This window comes from Camelus ferus, chromosome 12 (genome assembly GCF_009834535.1).
Source record: "Camelus ferus isolate YT-003-E chromosome 12, BCGSAC_Cfer_1.0, whole genome shotgun sequence".
NCBI lineage: Eukaryota > Metazoa > Chordata > Mammalia > Artiodactyla > Camelidae > Camelus > Camelus ferus.
In genome coordinates, this window is record NC_045707.1 from 9,909,292 (window position 1) to 9,929,885 (window position 20,594).

Consider the following 20,594-nt stretch of genomic DNA (forward strand, 5'->3'; position numbering starts at 1 on the left):
GCACCCGAGAGCGCACAGCCTGCTGAGCAAAGGGGACCTGGTCTGCGTCCCTCAAGCCCAGGGGAGGTGGGGGGAGACATGCAGTCGCTGACCTCCTGTTGAAATTCATCCCCATGCGGGGCACCAGGCCCATGACCCAGCGCGAGCCCACCCCCAGGGCCAGGCAGGCTCGGGTGGGCTCTCTGTGCTCCACGCCCCCACCAGGCAGGACCCAGAGGCAGAGGCCAGAAGGCCCAGCCAGGCCGGCCACCTGCTCTCCCCGGGCGGGCTGCCCCTGCAGACCTGTGAGCAGAGGCCTCACACCCTGCTCAGAAGTGGGGAAAGGACAGCTGCCCGCGGACCTCCGCGGACCCTCCTCTCCGCTCCACCATCGATGGAAACCGTCCCATCTCCTGGGCCCGCTCCTGGGTTCCCAGGGTGCCCCGCCGGCCACAGGACGCTGAGCTCCGCCACCCCGCCAGGCAGGCGGTGCGCACTAACACACAGGCAGGCACACATAACCTCACACACACGCATGGACACACATCTGTGCCCCCACACATCCAGTCACACTGCTGATACACTCACCCCCTTCTGTGTGTTCACACACACACCCTCAAACATACACGCTCACCCATGCTCACCCCCTCACACACTCTCACGCTAAGCTGTGCTCCTGGCCCTTCTCCAGGTGGGCAGCCTGCAGCCTTCTTAAATTCTGTGTGCTGATTTTAAAACGCTTAGCTTCAGGTGTATTTGTTCTTCATACACTTCAAATTCTCTCATCTCTACTTGGAAAACACATGTGACATCTGGGAGTGTTTGCTTTCCAAGTCCCAACTTGGCAGGTCGGGGGCCAAGCAGAGCGCATTCTGAAACAATAAAGCCACCGTGAGAGGACAGGGCGGGCCGTGCTCCCCAAACCGTGACGGCAAACAGAGGGAGGTCTGGCCCGGCCCTTCCCGCAGCGCTCCACCCCCAGGGTTCCAGAACCCTGCCGATCTGGGTCGGCCAGGTGGTCAACGTCCACCGGGCCGAAAGCGAAGCCGGGGCCCCCGCCGTGGCCACAGCCACTCCCGAGCTCTGCCTTCCCGTTGTCTGGACATCTGGACCCCCTCCACCTCGACCTAAGGGCTCCACGACGTCCTCTAGAGGGCCACCTGCTACCTCGGCCCAGACAGAGGAAGGCCCCGCACCCCGAGAGAGAGCGCTGCTTTCAGTTCCCGGAGGTCTGAATTTGGCTTTGCCGACAATACTTCTGCCCAAAGGCGGGTCCCAGTGGCCGCAGGGAAGCCTGGTTCCTCAGGCCGCCCCCGTGCGCAGGAGGGCGGCAGAGGGGGACTGAGCTGCCAGAGCCACGCTGCAGGTCAGCCAGCTGCCTTAACACACCGCTACCCAGTGGAAAGGGCCTGACGGTGCCCGGGCCCTTCTGTCCCTCTGCTCAAACCATCATGCAGTTTGAGGTCAGCTGCAAACACAGCTACCTCCATGAAATCGGTGTTGGCCTTAACTGTGAACGTTTTTTTTTTTTTTTTCCATTTCCAGCAAGTAGTTGGACTTGTGTCCTGGGGCTGCTGCGACGGGTACGACAAACCTGGTGGCTTCAAACGACCGAGAGGGTACTCTCACAGCCCTGGAGGCCCGAGGTCCAGAATCAAGGGGTCGCAGGGCCGTGCACCCTGCAGGCTCCAGCGAGGGCCCTCCTGCCTCTTCCAGCTCCTGGGGCGCCCTGCCTGGGCTGCGGCTGTTGTCCCTGCCTCTGTCGTCAGGCGAGCCTCCTCCCTGGGTCTGTCTCCCTCTCCTTTCTCTTACAAGGACACCAACCGCTGGATTTGGGGTGGACCTAAGTCAGACCTAAATCTGATCTCATCTCGAGAGCCTTAACTAATTACATCTGGAAAGACCCTATTTCCAAAGGTTCTGGACATTCTGAGGTTCTGGACAGGAATTTGGAGGGGACACTACTCAAACACAGGAGAGGCCCTCTGTATTTGTCCTAAAAATTGTTTTTAATTGAAGTATAATCAGTTTACAATGTTATGTCAGTTTTCTGGTGTACAGCACAATGTCTCAGTCATCCACAGACATGTTTGTCCTAAAATGTTAACATTGTAAATTTTGGCCTCTGCAAACACAGTGCCCCAGGATGAAGCAGCTCTGACCCTGCGGGGCCAACTCCCCCGGCTTCCTAGTGACTCACCAGGTCTGGTTTCTCTGCCTTCGGGGGACACTCTTCCCCGGCCTTTTCTGCCTGACCAGTGAGGGGTAGGGCTCCAGGGTCAGGCCTGGGCCAGCTCCCCACCTCTACAGCCATGCCTCAGGCCTGCTTCCCTGGGCCCCACACCCAACGGTCCAAACACATCCCCCCTGGTTATCTCCTCCAAAATCCCAGGCCTCAAACCTGTCCCTCCCTCGCCAAGCCTGCTCTCTGGGACCCTCCCGTGGGGGAGGGTCCCACAGCTGTCCAGGGAGGCGGGCCAAGAGCCCAGGAGCCACCCCTCCCCTTCTCCCTCGTCCCCATCAATGCCACCTGCCAGAGTCCAAGTCACTAGCCTCCACCGCCATCTGCACCCCAGTCTACACCACCCCCTAAATCGGCACAACCACAGCCACCTTCTCCTCTTGGGCTCCTGAAGCCACATCAGCTGCTCACTTGCAAATCTTCTTGTTCTCCACAAAACACCCGGGAGAGCTTTCCAGAATGCTGACCTGGCCACGTGCGGCTTAGGACCAACCCCGCTGCTATGTGAAGACCCCATCTGCCGCAGGACCTGGCCCTCAGCCACGTGCCAGCTCGTGTGCACCACACCTCACACACCGGCCACATGGTCTCCCTGGTTGCAGGATGGCTGGGGGATTCACCAGGCCACCTACCCGGTAGGTACAGACTCATGCAAATCACCGCTAACAACAATGACCCAGTGGTGACCATCTTTCTCTAGGCCTGGCGTCCTCTCTCCTGGCCTCTGCAGGTGGCTTCCCTGTGCCTGGGTGTGATCCCATCTCGGGCACCTCCCCACCCCCTCAGGAGGCTTTACCCTCCCACCTGACCAGGTCCAGGGTGCCCGTGACAAACTCCGATGGGCCCAGAATCTCCCCTCTTGAGAGAACGCTCGTCCCAACTCCAGGGTGACACCCCCGTTCCTGCACATCGGTCTCCCCAGGCTCTGGGGCGGGGTCTGCCTGGGGGCCGAGTCTAAGAATATCCAGCACACAGAGGGTGTCTGACGCAGGCCCGGCATGCAGCAGGTACTCGACAAATGCTTGTGAGATGAAGTCATAAAATGCCAGGATTTCCCCAATTCCAAGCCAATGATTAATGCTGGTGCAAAATCATAAAACCTACATAATTCGTATGTTTGATTCAAACAGTGCTGGAAATATGTTGATGCAATGAATGAAGAATTAATTCTACAGTTAAACACACCTTTTTAAAAAAAATAAAATAAAAGGCAGTGAGAACTCGGAGCATGCAGGTTTCGGGTGACTTGCGTCGCCCTGGAAATGTTCTCATCTCCAGGTTCCGGGACCTTCGTTCAGGCCCCTGCGGCACCTTCGCAGGATGCTTTTCACGGCCAACACTCTAGCGAATTTGTTTAAACTGCACAGTAATCCACTTACGTTTTCCTCAACTGTACCTTCTACACCCAGCGTGCTGACAGGCCATGACAGCCAAGCATCGTGGGAGAGCCCCAGTACGTGGCGCTGGGCCACTTCCGTGGTGGACAGACCGCATCACGGCCAACTTGGCGTCACTGAACTCGGCGTAGAGATGTGAGATGATGGATTTTAATTCTTAAAATCACTTTACTTACATAAATAATTTGGATCAAATTTAGTGAGCCCTACATCTAACTTTTTAAACTGCAGTACAGTCGATTTACGATGTTGTGTTCATTTCCGCGTACGGCATCGTGGTCCAGTTACACACATGCATGTGCTGTTCAGTGCCACACAGTAGGACTTCGTTCTTTATCTATTTTACATAAGGTAGTTTCCGCAAATCCTAAATTCCTAATTTACCCCTCCCCACCCCCTTCCCCCCTGGTAACCGTATGTTTGTTTTCTATGCCTGTGATTCTGTTTCTGTTTTGTAAATAAGTTCCTCTGTGTCCTTTTTTTAGATTCCACATGTAAGTGGTATCGTAGGATATTTGTCTTTCCGTGTCTGATTTACACGTAGTATGGCCACCTCTAGGTCCATCCATGTTGCTGCAAGTGGCATTATTTCACTCCTTTGTATAGTTTTAATTTTGTATACAGTTCTTACAAGAAAGACCATTTTAATGAAATAAATGTTCTCAGATGTGCTCACCATCAAGATTGACTTTGATCTTTCCCTTTTGAGGGGTTTGCATTCAAAATACATTTGGGCTTCTCCTTACGTCCAAGCATCCTGCTTGGAGTCAGATGCTTGCTCTGAGTCATCCTAAACCCGGAGACAATCCCCACCCCTGTCCTACTGTGCACCCCCCATCACGACTGCCGGTCTCGTCCCTACACCGAAGATCAGGTTCACCCGAGCAAGCCAATAGCCTCGCTCCATAATGCATGAAGCACCACAACCCCTGCGGACGAGGCTCCCGGGGCCCAGCCTCCTGGTCACTGGCTGCAAACGCAGAGCCCCACGTGGGAAACCAGGAAAGGCCCCCATGCCCCGAAAAGTCATTCTTAACTGTAAAACAGGAGCTCCCAGGAGCCGAGGCCCCGTCAGCCCCACGGCCTCACCCATGCCCCCACCACTGCATGCCTGTCCCACCCAGGCTGGGGGTGGGAGTGAGGGGACACTGCCTGCCCAGGGGCCCCAGCCCGCAGGGCCGGAGCCACAGACCCTTGGTTGGGGGTAAGTCCCCCAGAAAAGCCCCGCAGCCTCCAAGGCTTACACAGGGCTTGTCCACAGGGCAGCTGTGCTGAGAGCACAGGACCTGGAGGATGGGGTGAGGCCCGCAGGGCCCCTCGCTGCCCGAACCCTCAGAGCCCTGGGTGTGGGAGCCCCGACACGCCCCCATCCTGCAGATGAGGACACTGAGGCCCAGCATAAGGTACAAGAATATCATTTTTTGTTTGTTTGAAAAAAAAGAGAGATTCCTTAAAGATAAGGGAAATGGAGGGAAAAAACAGTGCCTTGGTGGGGGAGACCCTGAGCTGCGCTGTCAAGGAGCGTCAGTGCAGCACGTGGAGAGGAGGGTGGGGACCGCTCAGCCCAGAAGAGGCCCCAGCAGAGGCGCAGGAAGTACCGAGACTCCACGGGCTGGGGCCGGATGAGGGTGACGGGCGTGCCCCTGGTCACGGCTGTGAACGAGGAAGGGGCAGCAAGCACCCCGGCCTCACTGAGTGCAGGACTGGCGGGGGAGCAGGGTGTGGCCCGGGGAAGGGAAGAGCCTGCGTGTGCATGCATGTGTGTGTGTGTGTGTGATGTGTGCCCGTGGTATACGTGTGGTGTTGCAGTGCGTGTGTGTGATGTGTGTGTGCATGGTGTGCGATGTGTGCATGTGGTATACGTGTGTTGTATGTGGTATATGTGTGGTGTGTGTGACAATTGCAGCAAGTCTGGGAGAGGATGGGCAGGGCGGGGGAACCCGGTTCCTGCCCAGAGGAGCTCCAGAGCTCCAGACCAGGACGAGAGAGACAGGAGCTGGGGACCAGCGGGCCAAGCCCCCAGCCCTGGAAGAGGGCAGGGATGGGCCCCAGGAAGGGAAGGGCACGTAGAGGTTTGACGACTTCAGTTTCTCAATAAATAAAGAGACAACTAACTGCCTTCTGGTCCTAAGAAATAGCTCAGGGCTTTGAACTTGAAAAACTAGAATCTCCAGTGGCTGCCATCCACCAGTGAGACTCGTTTCAGTGGCAGAAGGAGCGTGAGATGAGACAAAGGATGGGTCTCTGCAAAGATTAAACACTGAGAAAATCGGTCCATCCGCCCTTCCATCTGCAGGGCCTCAGCATCCCCTCCCACCAACCCCACAGCCCGAGGAGGCTGGGGTCCAGGGGCGATGAGCTAGTCCCCTGAAGCCCTGAGCTGTGCACCTGGCAGGTGGGGCTGTGACTCTGATCCCCTGCCGTTAACTGGCTTCTTGAGACGAGGCCTCGTCTGCCCACCCCTCGCCCCCTCCACAAGGGGTTAAGCCTCCTCCTCAAGGGGTTAAGGCTGCCACCAAAGGCCTCTGAGAGGCCAGACACCTGCCCCTCCAACCCCCCCACCAGGGGAAGGGAAGCCGGAAGCCCAGACCCCCGCAGGCTTGTCCTGGGCTGGGCCTTCAGGGTGAATTCATTACTGCCATTGAAGCAAACTCCCAGAACACCGGACACACCCGTTTTTTAAATATAAATTTAAAATGCATTCCAGCAGCAAAAAAAAAACCTATTCCTGCTTATCCAGGGCTCCTGGCTGTTAAGACCAGAGTCACCCACACACCTGAGGGGTTGAAACCCGGCTAACCTGAATAATCAGTGTGCTTTCTAAACTCCTGATGCAGGCATACGGCCCGGCCCAGCCCAGTCCAGCCCGGGGCCACACATGGGGGCCCCTCTTTTCAGAAAAGGGGTGCTTTTCCCACCCACCCTCCCTTCCTGCCTATTATGGGGGTGGGGGACAGAAAAAAACTAACCATTTAGTCAGCTAAATGACGGTCCCTAAAAGACACATCCGCCTCTAATTCCCGGAGCCTGGGACTGCCGCCTCCCACGGCGACCGGTGTGCCTGCATGAAGGAGCCTGAGACCAGAGACAATCCTCATCATCCGGGCGGGCCCTCCGCGACCGAGTGAATCCTTATGAAAGAGCGGCGGCTGGAGTTTAGAAACCACTCGAGGACGGGGACAGAGACGACGCGGTCATGAGCCCAGGGGGCCCAAGGCCACCACGGCTGGGAGACCCCCCAGGTCCCCCCGAGCCTCCAGAGGAAGCGTGACCAGGCCAACACCTTGATCTCAGGACTCTGGCCTCCGAAACTGTGACAGCGTGACTCCCAGTCTGCGGTCTCCTGTGACGGGAAACCACTGCGAACCCCAAGCACACCACAGAAACCGGGCAGACTCAGCAGCAACCACTTCCTGGGGACGGTCCCCGGAGAGCGGCGCCCCGGCCCCTCTCAGGGTCTCCCGGGCCTCAGCGGACCTGGGGCCCCTGAAGAGAAAGCACCCTCTGTCCCCTAGCCCTTCGTGGTGCCCCGGGGGCAGAGGCTGAGGACCAGGGGCACCACGTGAACACGTGCACGTGGACACCCAAGTCCTGGCTGCCAAAGCCGGTGGGGGCCCCGCAGAGGGCCCGACACCTGCACGCGGGCTGCCGGGGGCACAGTGCACCTGGTGACCGGTGGTGGGGGCAACTCAGCTGGCCCAGAACCCCATCTTGGCCCCTCAACAAGGTGCTTCCAAGCCCCCGGAAGTGAAGGCAGGGCGCTTCCGAGCCAGGGACGTAGCAGCTCAGGAGGTGTCCGGGATGAAGGATGAGGCAGAGTCCGGCGGAGGGTCCAGTCCCGGGCAACCTGGGACACAGCCAACGACCCCGGGGCCTGGTGGGAGGCAGGTTCCCGCTGCCCTGGGGCCCGACATGGGGCTGTCCAGGCCTCCCCTTGTGCCCTGCTGGGCCTGTCGGTGCCTCTCTCCAGAGACCATGATGGGGTACGGTACACAGGCTGGAAACTGCCTCCTCCAGGGAGGTCCCGGCTTTGGAAGGGGTCACCCCAGAGCCCCTAGGATGGCCAGCCTTTCAGCCGGGGCATCTGTCCTATAACGTCCCAAGAACCAGCTCCAGGAGGACGTCTCAGACACAAGACTGATTTAGCTCTAGGACATGGGGACATCTGAGGGTGGGAGCCCAGGAGGGCCAGGGAAGGTCTCCTAGAAAAGGCGAGCTTGTGGGGGTGCGCAGGTAGGGTGGGAGACGCCCCGCGCCCCGGGGGAGAGGGAGGCACAGGGCCTGGCCCCAGGCGAGCGCCCCTGGGTGGTGGGGAGAAGCCTGGAGGCCGGGCTGAGGGTCTGGGCAGGTGCCCGCTGACCACAGGGAAGAACCCGTCGGTGGAAAGCAGACCTGCAGCTGCGCGCGGCGAGGCCGGAAAGGGGTGTTCCCGGCGCTTCAGCAGTTTGAAGGGAAACCTTGCCAACTCTCAAATAGCGACGTGTCCAAACGCAGCCGGAATGCTAACTAAAGCCTTGATCATCCATGCAAAACAGCAGCTGAGCCCCCGACGGTTCAAATTCCCCTACCCCGCATCCCATGGTGCTGGGAGGAGGGACAGTTCCTTGGGACAGATCAGTGTCCAGAAGGAAGAACCCATGTTCTTCTTCCCCCGTGTGGGTCAGAACAGCTTCTGGATCCTTCTGCAGAAGCGGCTGCTCTCCAAACGCACAGCACTGGGTACGCATGCCTGTGGGGTGGGGGGAGGGGGCGACAAGGGCTGACCCAGGAGCCTCGTCTCCCCTCAGACAGCGGGTGTGACATCCCAGGGGGGTTCTGACAGCATGGGGCATGTCCCCCTGGCTGCTTCACTGGCTGTGGTCACACATGTCAGGGTGCACCTGCCCCCGCCGACTCATGCCCCGTGCCCAGCTCATCCAGACCACGAGGAGCTGGCTGGGTGGACGTGGGGAACGCCTGTGCTCCAAAGGGAAGACAAACCTCAGGAGCCTGTCTCCTGCCCAGGACTGTCCTCTGGCCCAGCAGATGCCTGACAAGCAGGCTGACAGGAAGTGGCCGCTGTCACCCACCGCCAGAGGCCCTGAGGCAGGTGGCACTGGGTCCCCCAGCACCGTATGCGTAAGTCTGAACCCATGGTACATGTGAATTGGTCTTACTTAGAAATAGGGTCTTGCCGATGTGATCAGGTTAAAATAAGATTACACTGGATGAAGGCAGGGCCTGTCCTTAGAAAACGAGGGAAATTTGGAAGCAGAGACAGAATGCACCCAGGGAGGAGGCCACCTGAGGACAGAGGCACAGACTGAAGAGTCGCAGTGACAAGCCAAGGCTCACTTGGGACGCACACGTTCAGAAGCTTCGAAGCGGTGGGAAGGACTCTCCCCTCGAGTGCAGGGAGCAAGTCCCCGCCGACACCTCGGTTCTGGACTTCTGGCCTCCACACTGGGAGGGGGTAAACTCCTGCTGTTTTAAGCCACCCAGCAAGTGGTCCGTGGTGACAGTAGCCCCAGGCAGGTAACAGAAGCCCTGGGACTGTCCTCTTCCCCGTCGGGCTGTCGTGTGCACCCTGACCAGGCCAGGAGGACGCCGACGGTGCTCATTAAAAGCCCCAGCTTTGGGGGAAAGAATTCCAAGGAAGAGAACGGGAGACACCTGGCTACGTGCTTCCACACCCAATCTCTCTGTGCAGGTTTTTAATGGAAAACAAAGTCCCCCAGAAGCGCGCTAATGCCCCGGCTTTCCCATAATGTACCGGAGAAGGGCCCCATATCCCAGACCTGGAAGCTGTAGAAAGGGCCAGACGTCAAAGCCTGGAGAGGTGCTAACGAGAAGGAACCTGGCGCAATCCTGAGAGTCTGAAAGGCACTTTTTCCTAAGAAAGGCTCCTGCTTCTGCTTTACCTGAGGCTGTAATTACAGGCTCAGTAATGGGTTTCATTTTGAATGATAATTAACTCTCTGGCTTAAGGACTAAATTCAACTTGACTACGGACTCTTCCAAGTGGAGTTTTAACCCAGTGAATTGCAGGAAGGGGGCCAAACTCGTCTCTGCTGTGTTATGTGAACGTCATCCCATGGGATGACGGCCCAGCCCAGATGCACGGGGCACCGCCAGTCTCACACGGGAGTGCGGGGTCCGAGCTGCACCCGGGGACGGGACTGCCACGCCCCTGGTGAGAGAGTTCAGGATCAAACTCAGAGCTGGAGGAACGCTCACCGGGTACTGAGTCAGAGACGTGCCACAATGGATGGAAAGTTTTTCCCCGTGAACAGAAAAGATGACTCGATTTTTATATTAAAAGTTTCTCTCACCTTGAACCTACACAAAGCATCCTGGCCCTGGGAAGTCACCACAGGGGACAGTCAGGGCCCCCAGTCCTGAGAGGTCACCACGAAGGACAGTCAGGGTCCCAGAAGGCCCTCTCACAGGACACCTGGGACGTCCTGCTCTGGGGTAGTTAGCACCAAGCTCAAACCCAGCATCACTGAGACTCTTCAAAGCAGCCCCTGACCCACTGATCCCCAAACCAGACTAAATCCTGCTGAGGCGCCCCCTGACGAAACAGGCCAGCAGCACAGACGTGCAGAGCCCAGGGGTAGCCGTGTCCTTCACGCACAGAGGCAGGCCCACTCGCTGGTATGCACCAGAACACCCTCTGAACCCAGACAAGCAGCCTGGGCTCTAAGAAGGGAGGCTCAAGAATAAACAGGCCTCTCCCTTCCATCCCCTCACCCCTCAAAGTGCAGAACGCCCCAAAGTCCAGGAGAGCCCTCCCTCCCCAGTGATGCCAAAGCTGCCGCCTCCGCAGGCATGGGTCCAGGGCCGACATCGATCTGGGGCGACTGACCATGTGCCCACAGCTCTCCACACCGTGAAGACGCACGTGTGGGAGGAAGGGGAGGAGCTTCCCAGGCAGCTGCGGGCCTGGGGACGCGAAAGCACCTGCTGTGACCCACATGGCCGGTGTGCAGAGCCGCAGGACAGGAAGGGACGGAGCAGTCGGAGGGGGAGCCCTGTCCCCTCCAGCTCAGTCACAGGAGCAGCGAAGGCTCTGCTCTGCGCGCAACACAGAACCGCGGACCCCGAGGAGGAGCAGACCTGTTCACCCCGACCCTGTCATCCTGCATGGTACTTAGTATGCGCCTACTGGATGCCTGGTGCTGTGCTGATGCAAGAAGATGCTGGATGCAGAGGGGAGGGAGCAGACAGCAACGCGGTGTGCAGGGTGACAGGGTGAACGTGGGGTGTGGGGTGCATCTACCGTGAGCCCCGAGTGGGCTGAAAGGAGGGGCCAGGGCAGGGAGGCAGGGTCACGGTATCCAGAATCGGTGCTCAGGAGGGAGGCCCCCGGGTCCCCGACCCAGCTCTGCACCTCGATGTCCCTGAACCGGGGGAGAGCTGTCCCCGCCTCACAGGGTTGTGGCGGGCACGGGGAAAGGGCCTGGGCAGAGCCTGGTGGACGTGTGCCCCCACGTCAGGAGCAGTGATGATTCGACTTTTTAACCTGGGAGACCAAGCAGCAGACGCAACAGGACCAGGACCCAGAAGCGCATCCTGAGGCTCGCCCGGGGTTTAACCAGCCTCGTCTCTTCCCGGAAAAGAAGAGTTTCTGCCAAGCCCTCAGGTAACAGGGTGGCCACGGAGCGAAACCCTCTCCCGGGCCACTGCTCACTGACACTGCTTTTTATCACTCAGCACGCTGCCCTGGGAACCCTGAGCGCCCTGCACACGGCAGGCGACTTTAATAGGTGCTGTGAAGTCCATGAAACAAGAGAAAGGACCTGGTAAACAGGTGACCTGCGTCGTTCCACCCTGGAGGAGTCCACGGGCGACAAGCCTGAGCTCAGGAGCCAGAACCCTGGGTTCCAATCCTGACTCACCCTTTGTCCGAGTCTGCGGAAGGGCTGTTTCTGCCTCCACCGGCAACTCATTCCCGGTGGAGACCGTTCTCTGTGGGGACCCCCTGTGCCCGGAGGGCAGTGAGCAGCAGCCCTGGCCCCCGGCCACCAGCGGCCCGCCCCCCACTGTGACCACCGAACACGTCGTTGGATTTCATGAGACGTGCCCCCAGGGGCAGAGCCATACCCCGTCAAGAGCCTCTGGGCTAGAAACTCTGATGTGCTGTGCCACAGTCTCCACCAGAGCTGCAGGGAGGACTGGGGTAACGTGTGCAGAACCACATGGAACGGTGAGCACCTAATGGGCCCGGTAAGTGCCATCCCCAGGTCACTGTCGTCCTGAGGGTCACAGAAATAAGAGAATCACACCCAAAATGAGAGCAGAGCAGCCAACACAGAAACACAGCGCCGGGGGAGTTTCCGGTGAGATGGGCGATCACTGCCCGAGGAAGTCGGGAACCTTCCAGAAACTTCCCAGAGCAGGGGCAGCACTGGGCTGGACCCTGAGGGAGGGAACTGCAGAGGGATGGCAGGTGCAGCGGGGAGGAGATGGGGAAGACGTGCCTGCGTCCTTGGGGAGTTTAATTCAAACCAAAACCATATTTACAGACCGGAAGACTGAGGGGCCGGAAGCAAGGAAAACTGGCATAAGTGCTTGTCACACACTGACAGTCACTGAGGAACGTCTGCTGAGCTAAGAAACGTCCCCGTGATGTTTCTGCCTCCCGTCCTTCTGTCCCTGTTCCTTCAGAGTGGGGTCACCTGCAGATCCCCACCACCGCTCCCTGCAGAGCACCGACACAGGGTGAGAAGGGGACACGCCGGCTCCCTGCAAGGACGGGGGTCCCGGTCCCCTGGGACTGCAGGAGCACTTCTCCAGCACCCAATTCAGCAGCATTTCCTGGAATGAACTGAGACTTTCCTTCTCCCAGCTCGTCTCCGTGCGGCTACACAGGAAGCTAGGGTCCTCCGGCAGCCTTGGGCCGCCTCCAGCTTCCCGCCCGCCAGCCCGCGCTCGGCTTACCGGGGAGCAAGTAACAGAACCGCGGCGACGACAGCGCAGCTGTCACCGCGAGTAAGTAGGTCCATTACTTCCTCCGAGAGCCTGGCTTCAAAGGAAGAAAGGAGAAAGGGAGGAAGGGGACCCAGCAGGATTCATCAGTCTGAGCCAGCCTTATCTCGGAGGGAAATACATAGGGTAATTTAGTCCCAACGACATTCAAATTAGTCCCCTGCCCAGCGAGACATTTCAGGTGATGACACCCTGGGCCACTCCTGGGCATAACTTCGCTAGAAATGACTCTTGTGGATTAAAACGAAATTTGAGAACTCGGAAGTCCTTTCCAGCCCACGGGCAGGAGAGGATCCGGGGGTCCACGGGTCCCAACTGGCCCTCTGCTTACCCTGTCCAGACGTGGCCCCCAGCTCACGCCCAGCACTTCCGGAACCCGGGCCATTCCAGCCACAAGGCAAGGCTGGGCTCTGTGGTATACACCTCCCTGGGCTTCTGACCCGCCTTCAGGATGAAGCCACCAGGTTGTGGGGGCGCTTAGGGGTCTCCCGCACCAGGTCCCCACTGCCCCATGTCTCCACCAGTGAAAGGGTCGATCACGTGGTAACCTGGGGTGGCCACCCGACCGGCAGGGGTGGGTCTGACGTGCACACTGCCTAGGCATACAGCAGGCACTCGATACTTGTAGAGTGAGTCAATGACTAATTCACTGGCTGACTCTCCTGGGGTGCACCAGGCCCTTTCCCAGGGGCCAGGGCCATGGTTTCTCCACCAGAAGCAGGAGTTGTCCATGGAAGCACTCGCCGTCCAGGAGGGGGACAGGGGACACCAGCTCACCCATCTCGAGGGGGACTGACTTTGCCGGGGCTGGCAGACCCGGTCAGGCACTAGAAAAGGCCGAGATGCCAGCTCAACGCTGCAGAGCGGTCAGGGGAGGGTGGGCATACCACCAGTCCCGAGGTGAGGCTCCGCAGACCGCAGCTCCTAGACAAAACCAGGACGCCCAGGCATGGGCTCGGGGGCCAGGGTCTCCTCTGCCTTCCGTTCCCGCTCACCCTCAAGCCCCAGCTGTCAGGACTTCAGGATTAACATTGGAGAGAGCACGGGGAAGAGAGCTCTGGACCCTGGCAGGGCAGACAGACAGACAGCCAGACACGGGCAGGCAGTCAAGCCTTTCCCGGCCGCAGCAGTGCCAGCAGATTATACCCAGGCTGGTGTTCAGACTTGGCAAGCCGGGGCGCACACCCGTCTCCCCAGGCTGCCTAACACCCCCTCTCCAGGAGGCTCCTCCCCTTTGGATGCAAACCACCCGCTCAGCTCAGCCGCCTTCCTCCCGCTGTGCCCCCACCCCAGGGGGGCTCTCTTCCTGTTGATGAATGCCTGCTAATACCATAAGCCCTGGTCCTAAGCCCCATCAGCTTGTGCTGCGTCCCACACTTGCACAGACCATTTCCCCACTGTTTACACCAAACGTTAACCAAGGACACAGCCTGTGAAAGAATCCCAAACTACCTCCGGGACAAGTCAGGTCCCCCCTACACTCAGAGAACTTTCCAAAGGACAGACCGTCACCACCGTCCACAGGACGCCTGTTTGTCACATGGGCTGGACATCTACAGAACAGGCCATCGAAGACCAAAGCCAAGAGGGTGCGAAGCTTTCTCTGTAACCACTAGCTGCCTGCAGAGCAACTCAGCTTCCTGACAAATCAGGATGTCTTAGGTAAGTGTATCTTCCAGGCCGCCAAGATGAGTAATTTCCACAGTGACAAAGAGGCATGAAAAAACGAACACCGTTCCAGACCCAAGTGATGATGATTTCTGTCCCAGCGACACTGTTTCATGACAACCAACCGAATTTGAAATCCAGAAGGAACTACTTTGCACTGGAAACCTCTTAAAACAAGCCCATGTCGTTACACGTCCGTGGATTTTTTAGGTTTTTAGGTGCCCCTCACACTATCATCTTCCTCCTACTATCTTTATAAAGAGGGTGGCTTGAGTCGCATGGGGTCAGGAGAGACCTCGGAGCTGTGGTCAGGATGCAGAACCGACACCCGGGCGCGGGGTCTGTCCTTAGACCCTGTCCCCGGGAGGGAAGTAGACAGAGGAAAGCACCCTCCGACCTGTGAACTGGGAGCCTCGTGCGAAGCACAGGTAACCCGGGGCATCCCCGACCCCTCCCCTGAGCTGGGCGTGCTGACACCTACCAGTGAAGTCCTCCTGGCACTCGCAGGTGTAGCCACCCTCGCGGCTGCGGCACCGGCCGTTGGCGCCACAGGGGCTGGAGTAGCACAGGTCGATCTCGGTCTCGCAGTAGTCGCCGGTGAAGCCGGGCGGGCACCGGCACCGCAGGCCGTTGACGGGGTGGATGGGCCGGAAAAGGACGGTCGGGGAGCTGATGAAGGGGGCCGAGCTGTCGAACTTGAGCACCGACACGCACTTCATGTAGTTCTCGCACGGCTCCCGCAGGCAGATGTTGTCGTCGAAGGGCAGCACGCGCTGGGCAGTCACGGCCGTCAGCAGCGTCCGGTTCAGGTAGATCTGCTCCTGCAGGTCCTCTGAGGGGAAAAACTTGTCCTGGACGCCGCCCGGGAGCAAGGCCGAGAAGGTCACGTTCAGGATGTTGGAGCTGACGTCCGTGTCATTCTGGATGTTGAAGATGAAGACGGCAGTCCTTGGTGGTGGACAGCACCGTGGCCACACCTTCCACAAAGAGGGACAGCAGCGGGGAGAGGAACTGCTCCTGCGACATGTTCTCCAGGCGGACGGTGATGCTGTTGGTCAGCATGTCGTCAGTGATGATGGTCACCCGCAGGGTGCAGAGCGCCACGACGCTGTGGATACCGTCTGCGAGACACAAGGGGGGTCACTCAGTGTCCGCTTGCCCGGTCCCCACTGGACCCCACCAGGAACAGCACCCCCGAAACCCATGCCCCTGCCCTACTCCTGACCACCACCTGGACCCCACTCCCCAGACCCTGTTTGGCTCCCCTCTGAGAGCACAGCTACCATCTAGTCCATCAAATGGACCCCCAACCACAGGGCAGGGCATCTCGACACCCACCGTGATCCACCCCTTCCCTGCCTAGAACCCAGTCTCGCACCCGGGGCCACTGAGCCCCTGTTTTACCTCCTCTGCACCTGTTCCAGCCTCCAGGTGGCCCCGCCCACCCCCCAGCCTAGCTCAGACCCCACAGTGCCGGGACGGTCCTGCCCAGGTCCAGCCTTGGGTCGTGCTGTGCTGGCGGCCTCTCTTCCCTCTGTTGCGTCCCACCCGCCTCTGCGCACCCAGCCCAGAGGACAGGCTCAGCACACGATGCTTCAGACAGATGCACGGAGGATGCTGCATCCCAGCCAACGCACGTGAACAGATCATGAAGTGAGGCGCTTAGAACGTGGGGGCCGGAAAGGGTGGAATATGTTCATTATCAAGTTGAACACGCCACAGATCCTGAGCCCAGAGGAGCTGTGCGGGGACCACCACGGGGGCTCTCTGAGGAGACCATAGCCACGTCTGAGGGGACCATGAGTCACAAAACTTGTCCAAACAATGGAGAAACGGGACCACTGCAGAAGTCACAACGCATTCAGGTGCAAGCCTGAGATTCCAGAAGATTCTGAGAGAGTCAGCATCACCCCGCCTGACAGGCGAGAAAACCTGAGACCCAGGGAAGCCCACCCTCCCTCCCGAGAACACACGCTCGGGCGGAGGGGCCCCGGCCTCCCCCCAGTGATAACGCCTGCCACCTAGGAGGTCAGGCACCAAGCACTCTAGGACTCCTCCATCCGGTCCTCGCGATAACCTGGCGGTGCTGCATTTAGAGAGAACAGAACATTTGTGTGACCTGGGTGTGGGGAGGGCACCTGGAAGGCTGGCACAGAACCCAGAGGCCAGCAAGGCAACGGCTCAGTGCTGTCTACAGCTTCTGCAGGGCAGAAGGTCGACACCTGAGGCCATGCCTGCAGCTCACAGACAGAGGGCCGGTGGCTGGAAGAAGTAAGAGGAATCAGGCAAAAGAAGAGGGCCCAGCACGTTGCGGCAGAAAGCCTCAAAGACGGCCCCGCCCTCCCCCCCTCCCCCCCACATGGGCCACACCCAGGCAACCACGAGCCTGTATTCACACTGCAGCCACAGAGCTCATCCTAAAACGTGGACCTCACCAGGCCACTCCTTTGGGGCCCCCAAAGGCACCCAAGATAAAACCCATATCGCTTACCCCGTTATGGTCCTGCAAGGTCTGTTCCCATCACCCTCCCTATCACACACTCCCTCTCCTGGCCCCAGGGCCTTTGCACATTTCGTCTTCTGCCTGGAACACTGTCCTCCCATCACCAGCAGCTGCTCCTTCAGCCACCCAGGTCTCAGCTGCATGTCCCTCATCAGAAGGGACCTTTCACATCCCCCCACTCAAGCTCTGCCACATCCCAACTTTAATTCCCACACAGGAACAGCCACAGCCTGATTTTATTTGTTCATATCAATCTCCCCCTCACCCTCGCCGTGAACCCGTGAGGACCAAGAACTTGTAGGTCTTGTTCCTGCTGAACCCAGTCACTTCCAGAACAGTCCCTGGCACTCAGAAGCTGCTGGATAAACATTTGGGGGAGGGAGGGGGAGGGGAGGGGGAAGAAGGGGGGAGGGGAGGGGGGAAGAAGGAGGGAGGGGGAGGGGTAGAGTTCCAGTGGCATCTCTTTCACCCCAAGATTGACACTGGCACAAACAGCAGCAGAGGCTCCACTTTCCCACGTAAGCTATCTTTCTGTGGGTATTTCTTTTCTCTTTTTCGCAAACTCCCATTTACAATAATACAGGATATAAGATGTTGTTTGTTTCCTGGTAGCAGTTGTTATGAAACATCCTTTTAATCTTCAACCACACAGGGATTGATTCTGCCCCAAGATGCGAAGGTCATGCAGATTTAAGCTCTAAGCTCAGGCCGCGCTGGCGTGCTCGGCGCTATCCTGCCCCGCCCCTCACCGCGGGCGGGCGGGGGCTCCAGTGCCGGGACCCTCCTGCCGGCAGCTCTGGGGGGCACGGCACGAGGAGCCCCCAGGAACCAAGAGCCAGGTTAGGACCAGAAAACAGCATGGAAGATTAACTTACACCGACTGTGCTGGAAAATAAAACGCGCACCTTGCTATTAATCTCACCGTTAATTTCTCTCAGGACCACGGACTGTGCTGGACAACCAGGTCCCGGAGGCGATGGGTTAGCTCTGTACCTAAATCACCTGGGTGGGACTTCCGAGTCTCCATGGGCACAAACCCAACTGCCCATCACAGGGAGCCGCTGAAGTAAGGGCAGCTGTCCTGACCCGGGAGCTCGGCGTAGCCAGACCGGCAGCCGACATCTTCCTCCGCCGCTGTCAGGGCAGATCCAGACCACGTGATGTTAGGGGGAGAGTAAGTCACTTTTCCACACAAAACAAAAACACGGTTGTGCACAAGTCCAGGGAGCTGTCGGCAGGGATGGCAGAAACTTCAGTGTTGACAGTGATTCCATCTGGGTCGCTGAATTTATTGTTTTTAAATAAACTTTTAATTTTAGAGCAGTTCTAGTTTACAGAGAAACTTGGGAAGACCGCACGGAGAGGTCCGCACACCCAGCACCCAGTCTTCCTGGAATTAATATCGTTATGACGTCGGTGTGGCATCTTTGTTAGAATCAATGAAGCGCTATGGACGCGTTATCAACTAACGCCACGCTTCATTCAGATTCCTTGGTCTTACCTACTGGTTTTACTTCTCCGTCCCAGGCTCCCGTCCAGGATCCCACATGACACGCAGTCGTCCTGTCTCCCTAGGCCCTCAGTGGTCACCATTTCTCAGACTCTCCCTGCTTTTGAGGGCCCTGACGGACTGGAGAAGTCCTGGCCAGGGGTGTCGCGTGGCTGGTATTCAGGCGAGTTTCACTTTCTTCTATGCTTTCCTCTGCCGTTTTGTCTTCCTGTATGAGCACACGTTAGGGTCACCCCGAGAAGCCTGTTTTCATTTTGGAGACAGGGAGCTCGCCCAGGGCTCCCCCAGCCTGTGGGGAAGGCGCTCGGTCATGCAGCACCAGCACCTCCAGGCCGGCCTTGCAGCGCCTCCGAATCCGTCCAGTGTAACTTGCATGGCTTTCTCCAGGGCAGGTGAGTCACCTCGTTGTCCCTGAGTCACAGCAGGAAAGAGACAGACAGATGGCAGAGTGGGGCTCTGGGACGCCCACCGCCAGATGCTTCCCACAAAACCCTGGATGGTGCAGATGAGGGAGGGCTTCGCAGGTCTTCCTGGAGTAGGGGGGCCCATCCACACCTCCAGCTCTGATGAGAGGTCAGCCCTGGACCACAACTGCATCCCTGTGGCTCACTCAGCCCTCGACACGGGGTGTCCCAGGGCCCAAGGCGCCAGCGGACCACAGCGGGCAAGGGCCGGAGCTGAACTTACGAGAGGCGATCCAGAAGGACCCCAGGAGGCAGCGGGGGGTAGGGAGGGGGAATCAAGTTGGAATGGAGTTTGTCACACACTGGAGGGGAACGGTCTTCCCAGCCCAAAATGTGAGAAAGCAGTAAGGCCTGGCAAGTCAGTCCGGGGGCTGCACGGTCTGGGGCCAGGAGTCCAACATCAAGCATCAGCAGGGTGGGTTCCACCTGAGGCTCTGAGGGAGAATCCGTTCCATGGTCTGTCCCCGCGTCCGGGGACGCTGGCAGTCCTCGGTGTCCTCGGCTTTCAGACGCCTCACTCCAGTCTCTGCCTCATCATCTGGCGAGTCCATGTCCAGATTCCCCTCTCGTAAAAGGACACCACATGCACCCCAGTGCCCACAGCAGCCTATTTACAATAGCAAGACACGGAAACAGCCCAAATGTGCGTTGACAGGTGATGGATAAAGAAGCTGTGGTATATTTATATGATGGAACACTACTCAGTCATGAAAGGAATAAAATAATGCCATTTGCAGCAACACGGACGGACCTGGTGACTGTCATTCTAAGTGAAGTCAGAAAGAGAAAGAAAAATACCATGATATCATTTATATGTGGAATCTAAAAAAAAAAGTCAAACAAACTTATTTACAAAACAGAAACAGACTCACAGATACAGAAAACAAACTTACGGTTACTGAGCGGAGGAAGGGGGTGGGAAGGGATAAATTGGGAGTTAGAGATTTGCAGATACTGACTACTATATATAAAATAGGTAAACCACAAGTTTCTACTGTACAGCACAGAGAACTATATTCAATATCTTATAGTAACTTATAGTGAAAAAGAATATGAAAATGGAAATATGTATATGTGTGTACGACTGAACCATTATGCTGTACACCAGAAACTGACACGACATTGTAAACTGACTATACTGAAATTAAAAAAAAAAAGATGAAGGAAAAAAAGGACACCAGTGGGGGGTCAGGATCCATCCAAATCCAGAAGACCTGATGTCGACGCCCAGTCACATCTGCTCAGACCCTGCCTCCAAATCATACCACATGCTGAGGTTCTGGGGGCCGCTCCGCCCAGGACAGACGGGGATGTGTGTTGAGCAAGACAAGGCCATAGAGGCAGGTGGAGGCCCGCCAATGCTAGGGGCCTCGAGGGCTCTCAGCATGGGGCAGTGGGGGGTGAACGCAGGAGAAACGTCCTCACAGTGTAGACTGGTCTGTGCACAGACGGTGCGGCACTGCTGCTGGGGACAGCTGCGCACTGGCCTCTTCCCCGCACTGCCCGTCCCATCCCTGCCACAGCCCGGAAGGGCCAACACTGCTGGTCTTTCACAGATCAGGGCACTGAGGCACAAGGGCTGACCCACAAGCCCAGCTAAGGCCATTCGGGCACCAAGCGGCAGGCCCACACTGACTGGGCTCAAGCCCTTACAACGCTGGACAGAGCGCCCATAGGACCACGGTCCCAGCTCAGGAGGGTCCACTAGGGACTCAGGGGAGGCTGGTGTCTGACCGGCTGAACACCCGCAGCCTTAGGGACAACACGGTGAGGTGGGGCCACCAGCAGCTGGAGATGCAGCCAGTCCCAGGACAGAGCATGACCACTGGCTGGAGTCTGGTCACCCCATTACATGCACACT

The 20,594-nt window shown here is 58.2% G+C and overlaps 1 protein-coding gene across 1 annotated transcript in view; it reads right to left on the reverse strand.

The window, feature by feature from the left end:
- Positions 1-20,594, reverse strand: part of CELSR1 (cadherin EGF LAG seven-pass G-type receptor 1) — a 135,207-nt gene that overhangs the window by 70,117 nt on the left and 44,496 nt on the right. The window contains 2 exon segments of the mRNA XM_032492465.1: positions 14,738-15,200; positions 15,202-15,377. Of these exon segments, the coding sequence (XP_032348356.1) occupies positions 14,738-15,200; positions 15,202-15,377 (639 nt within the window).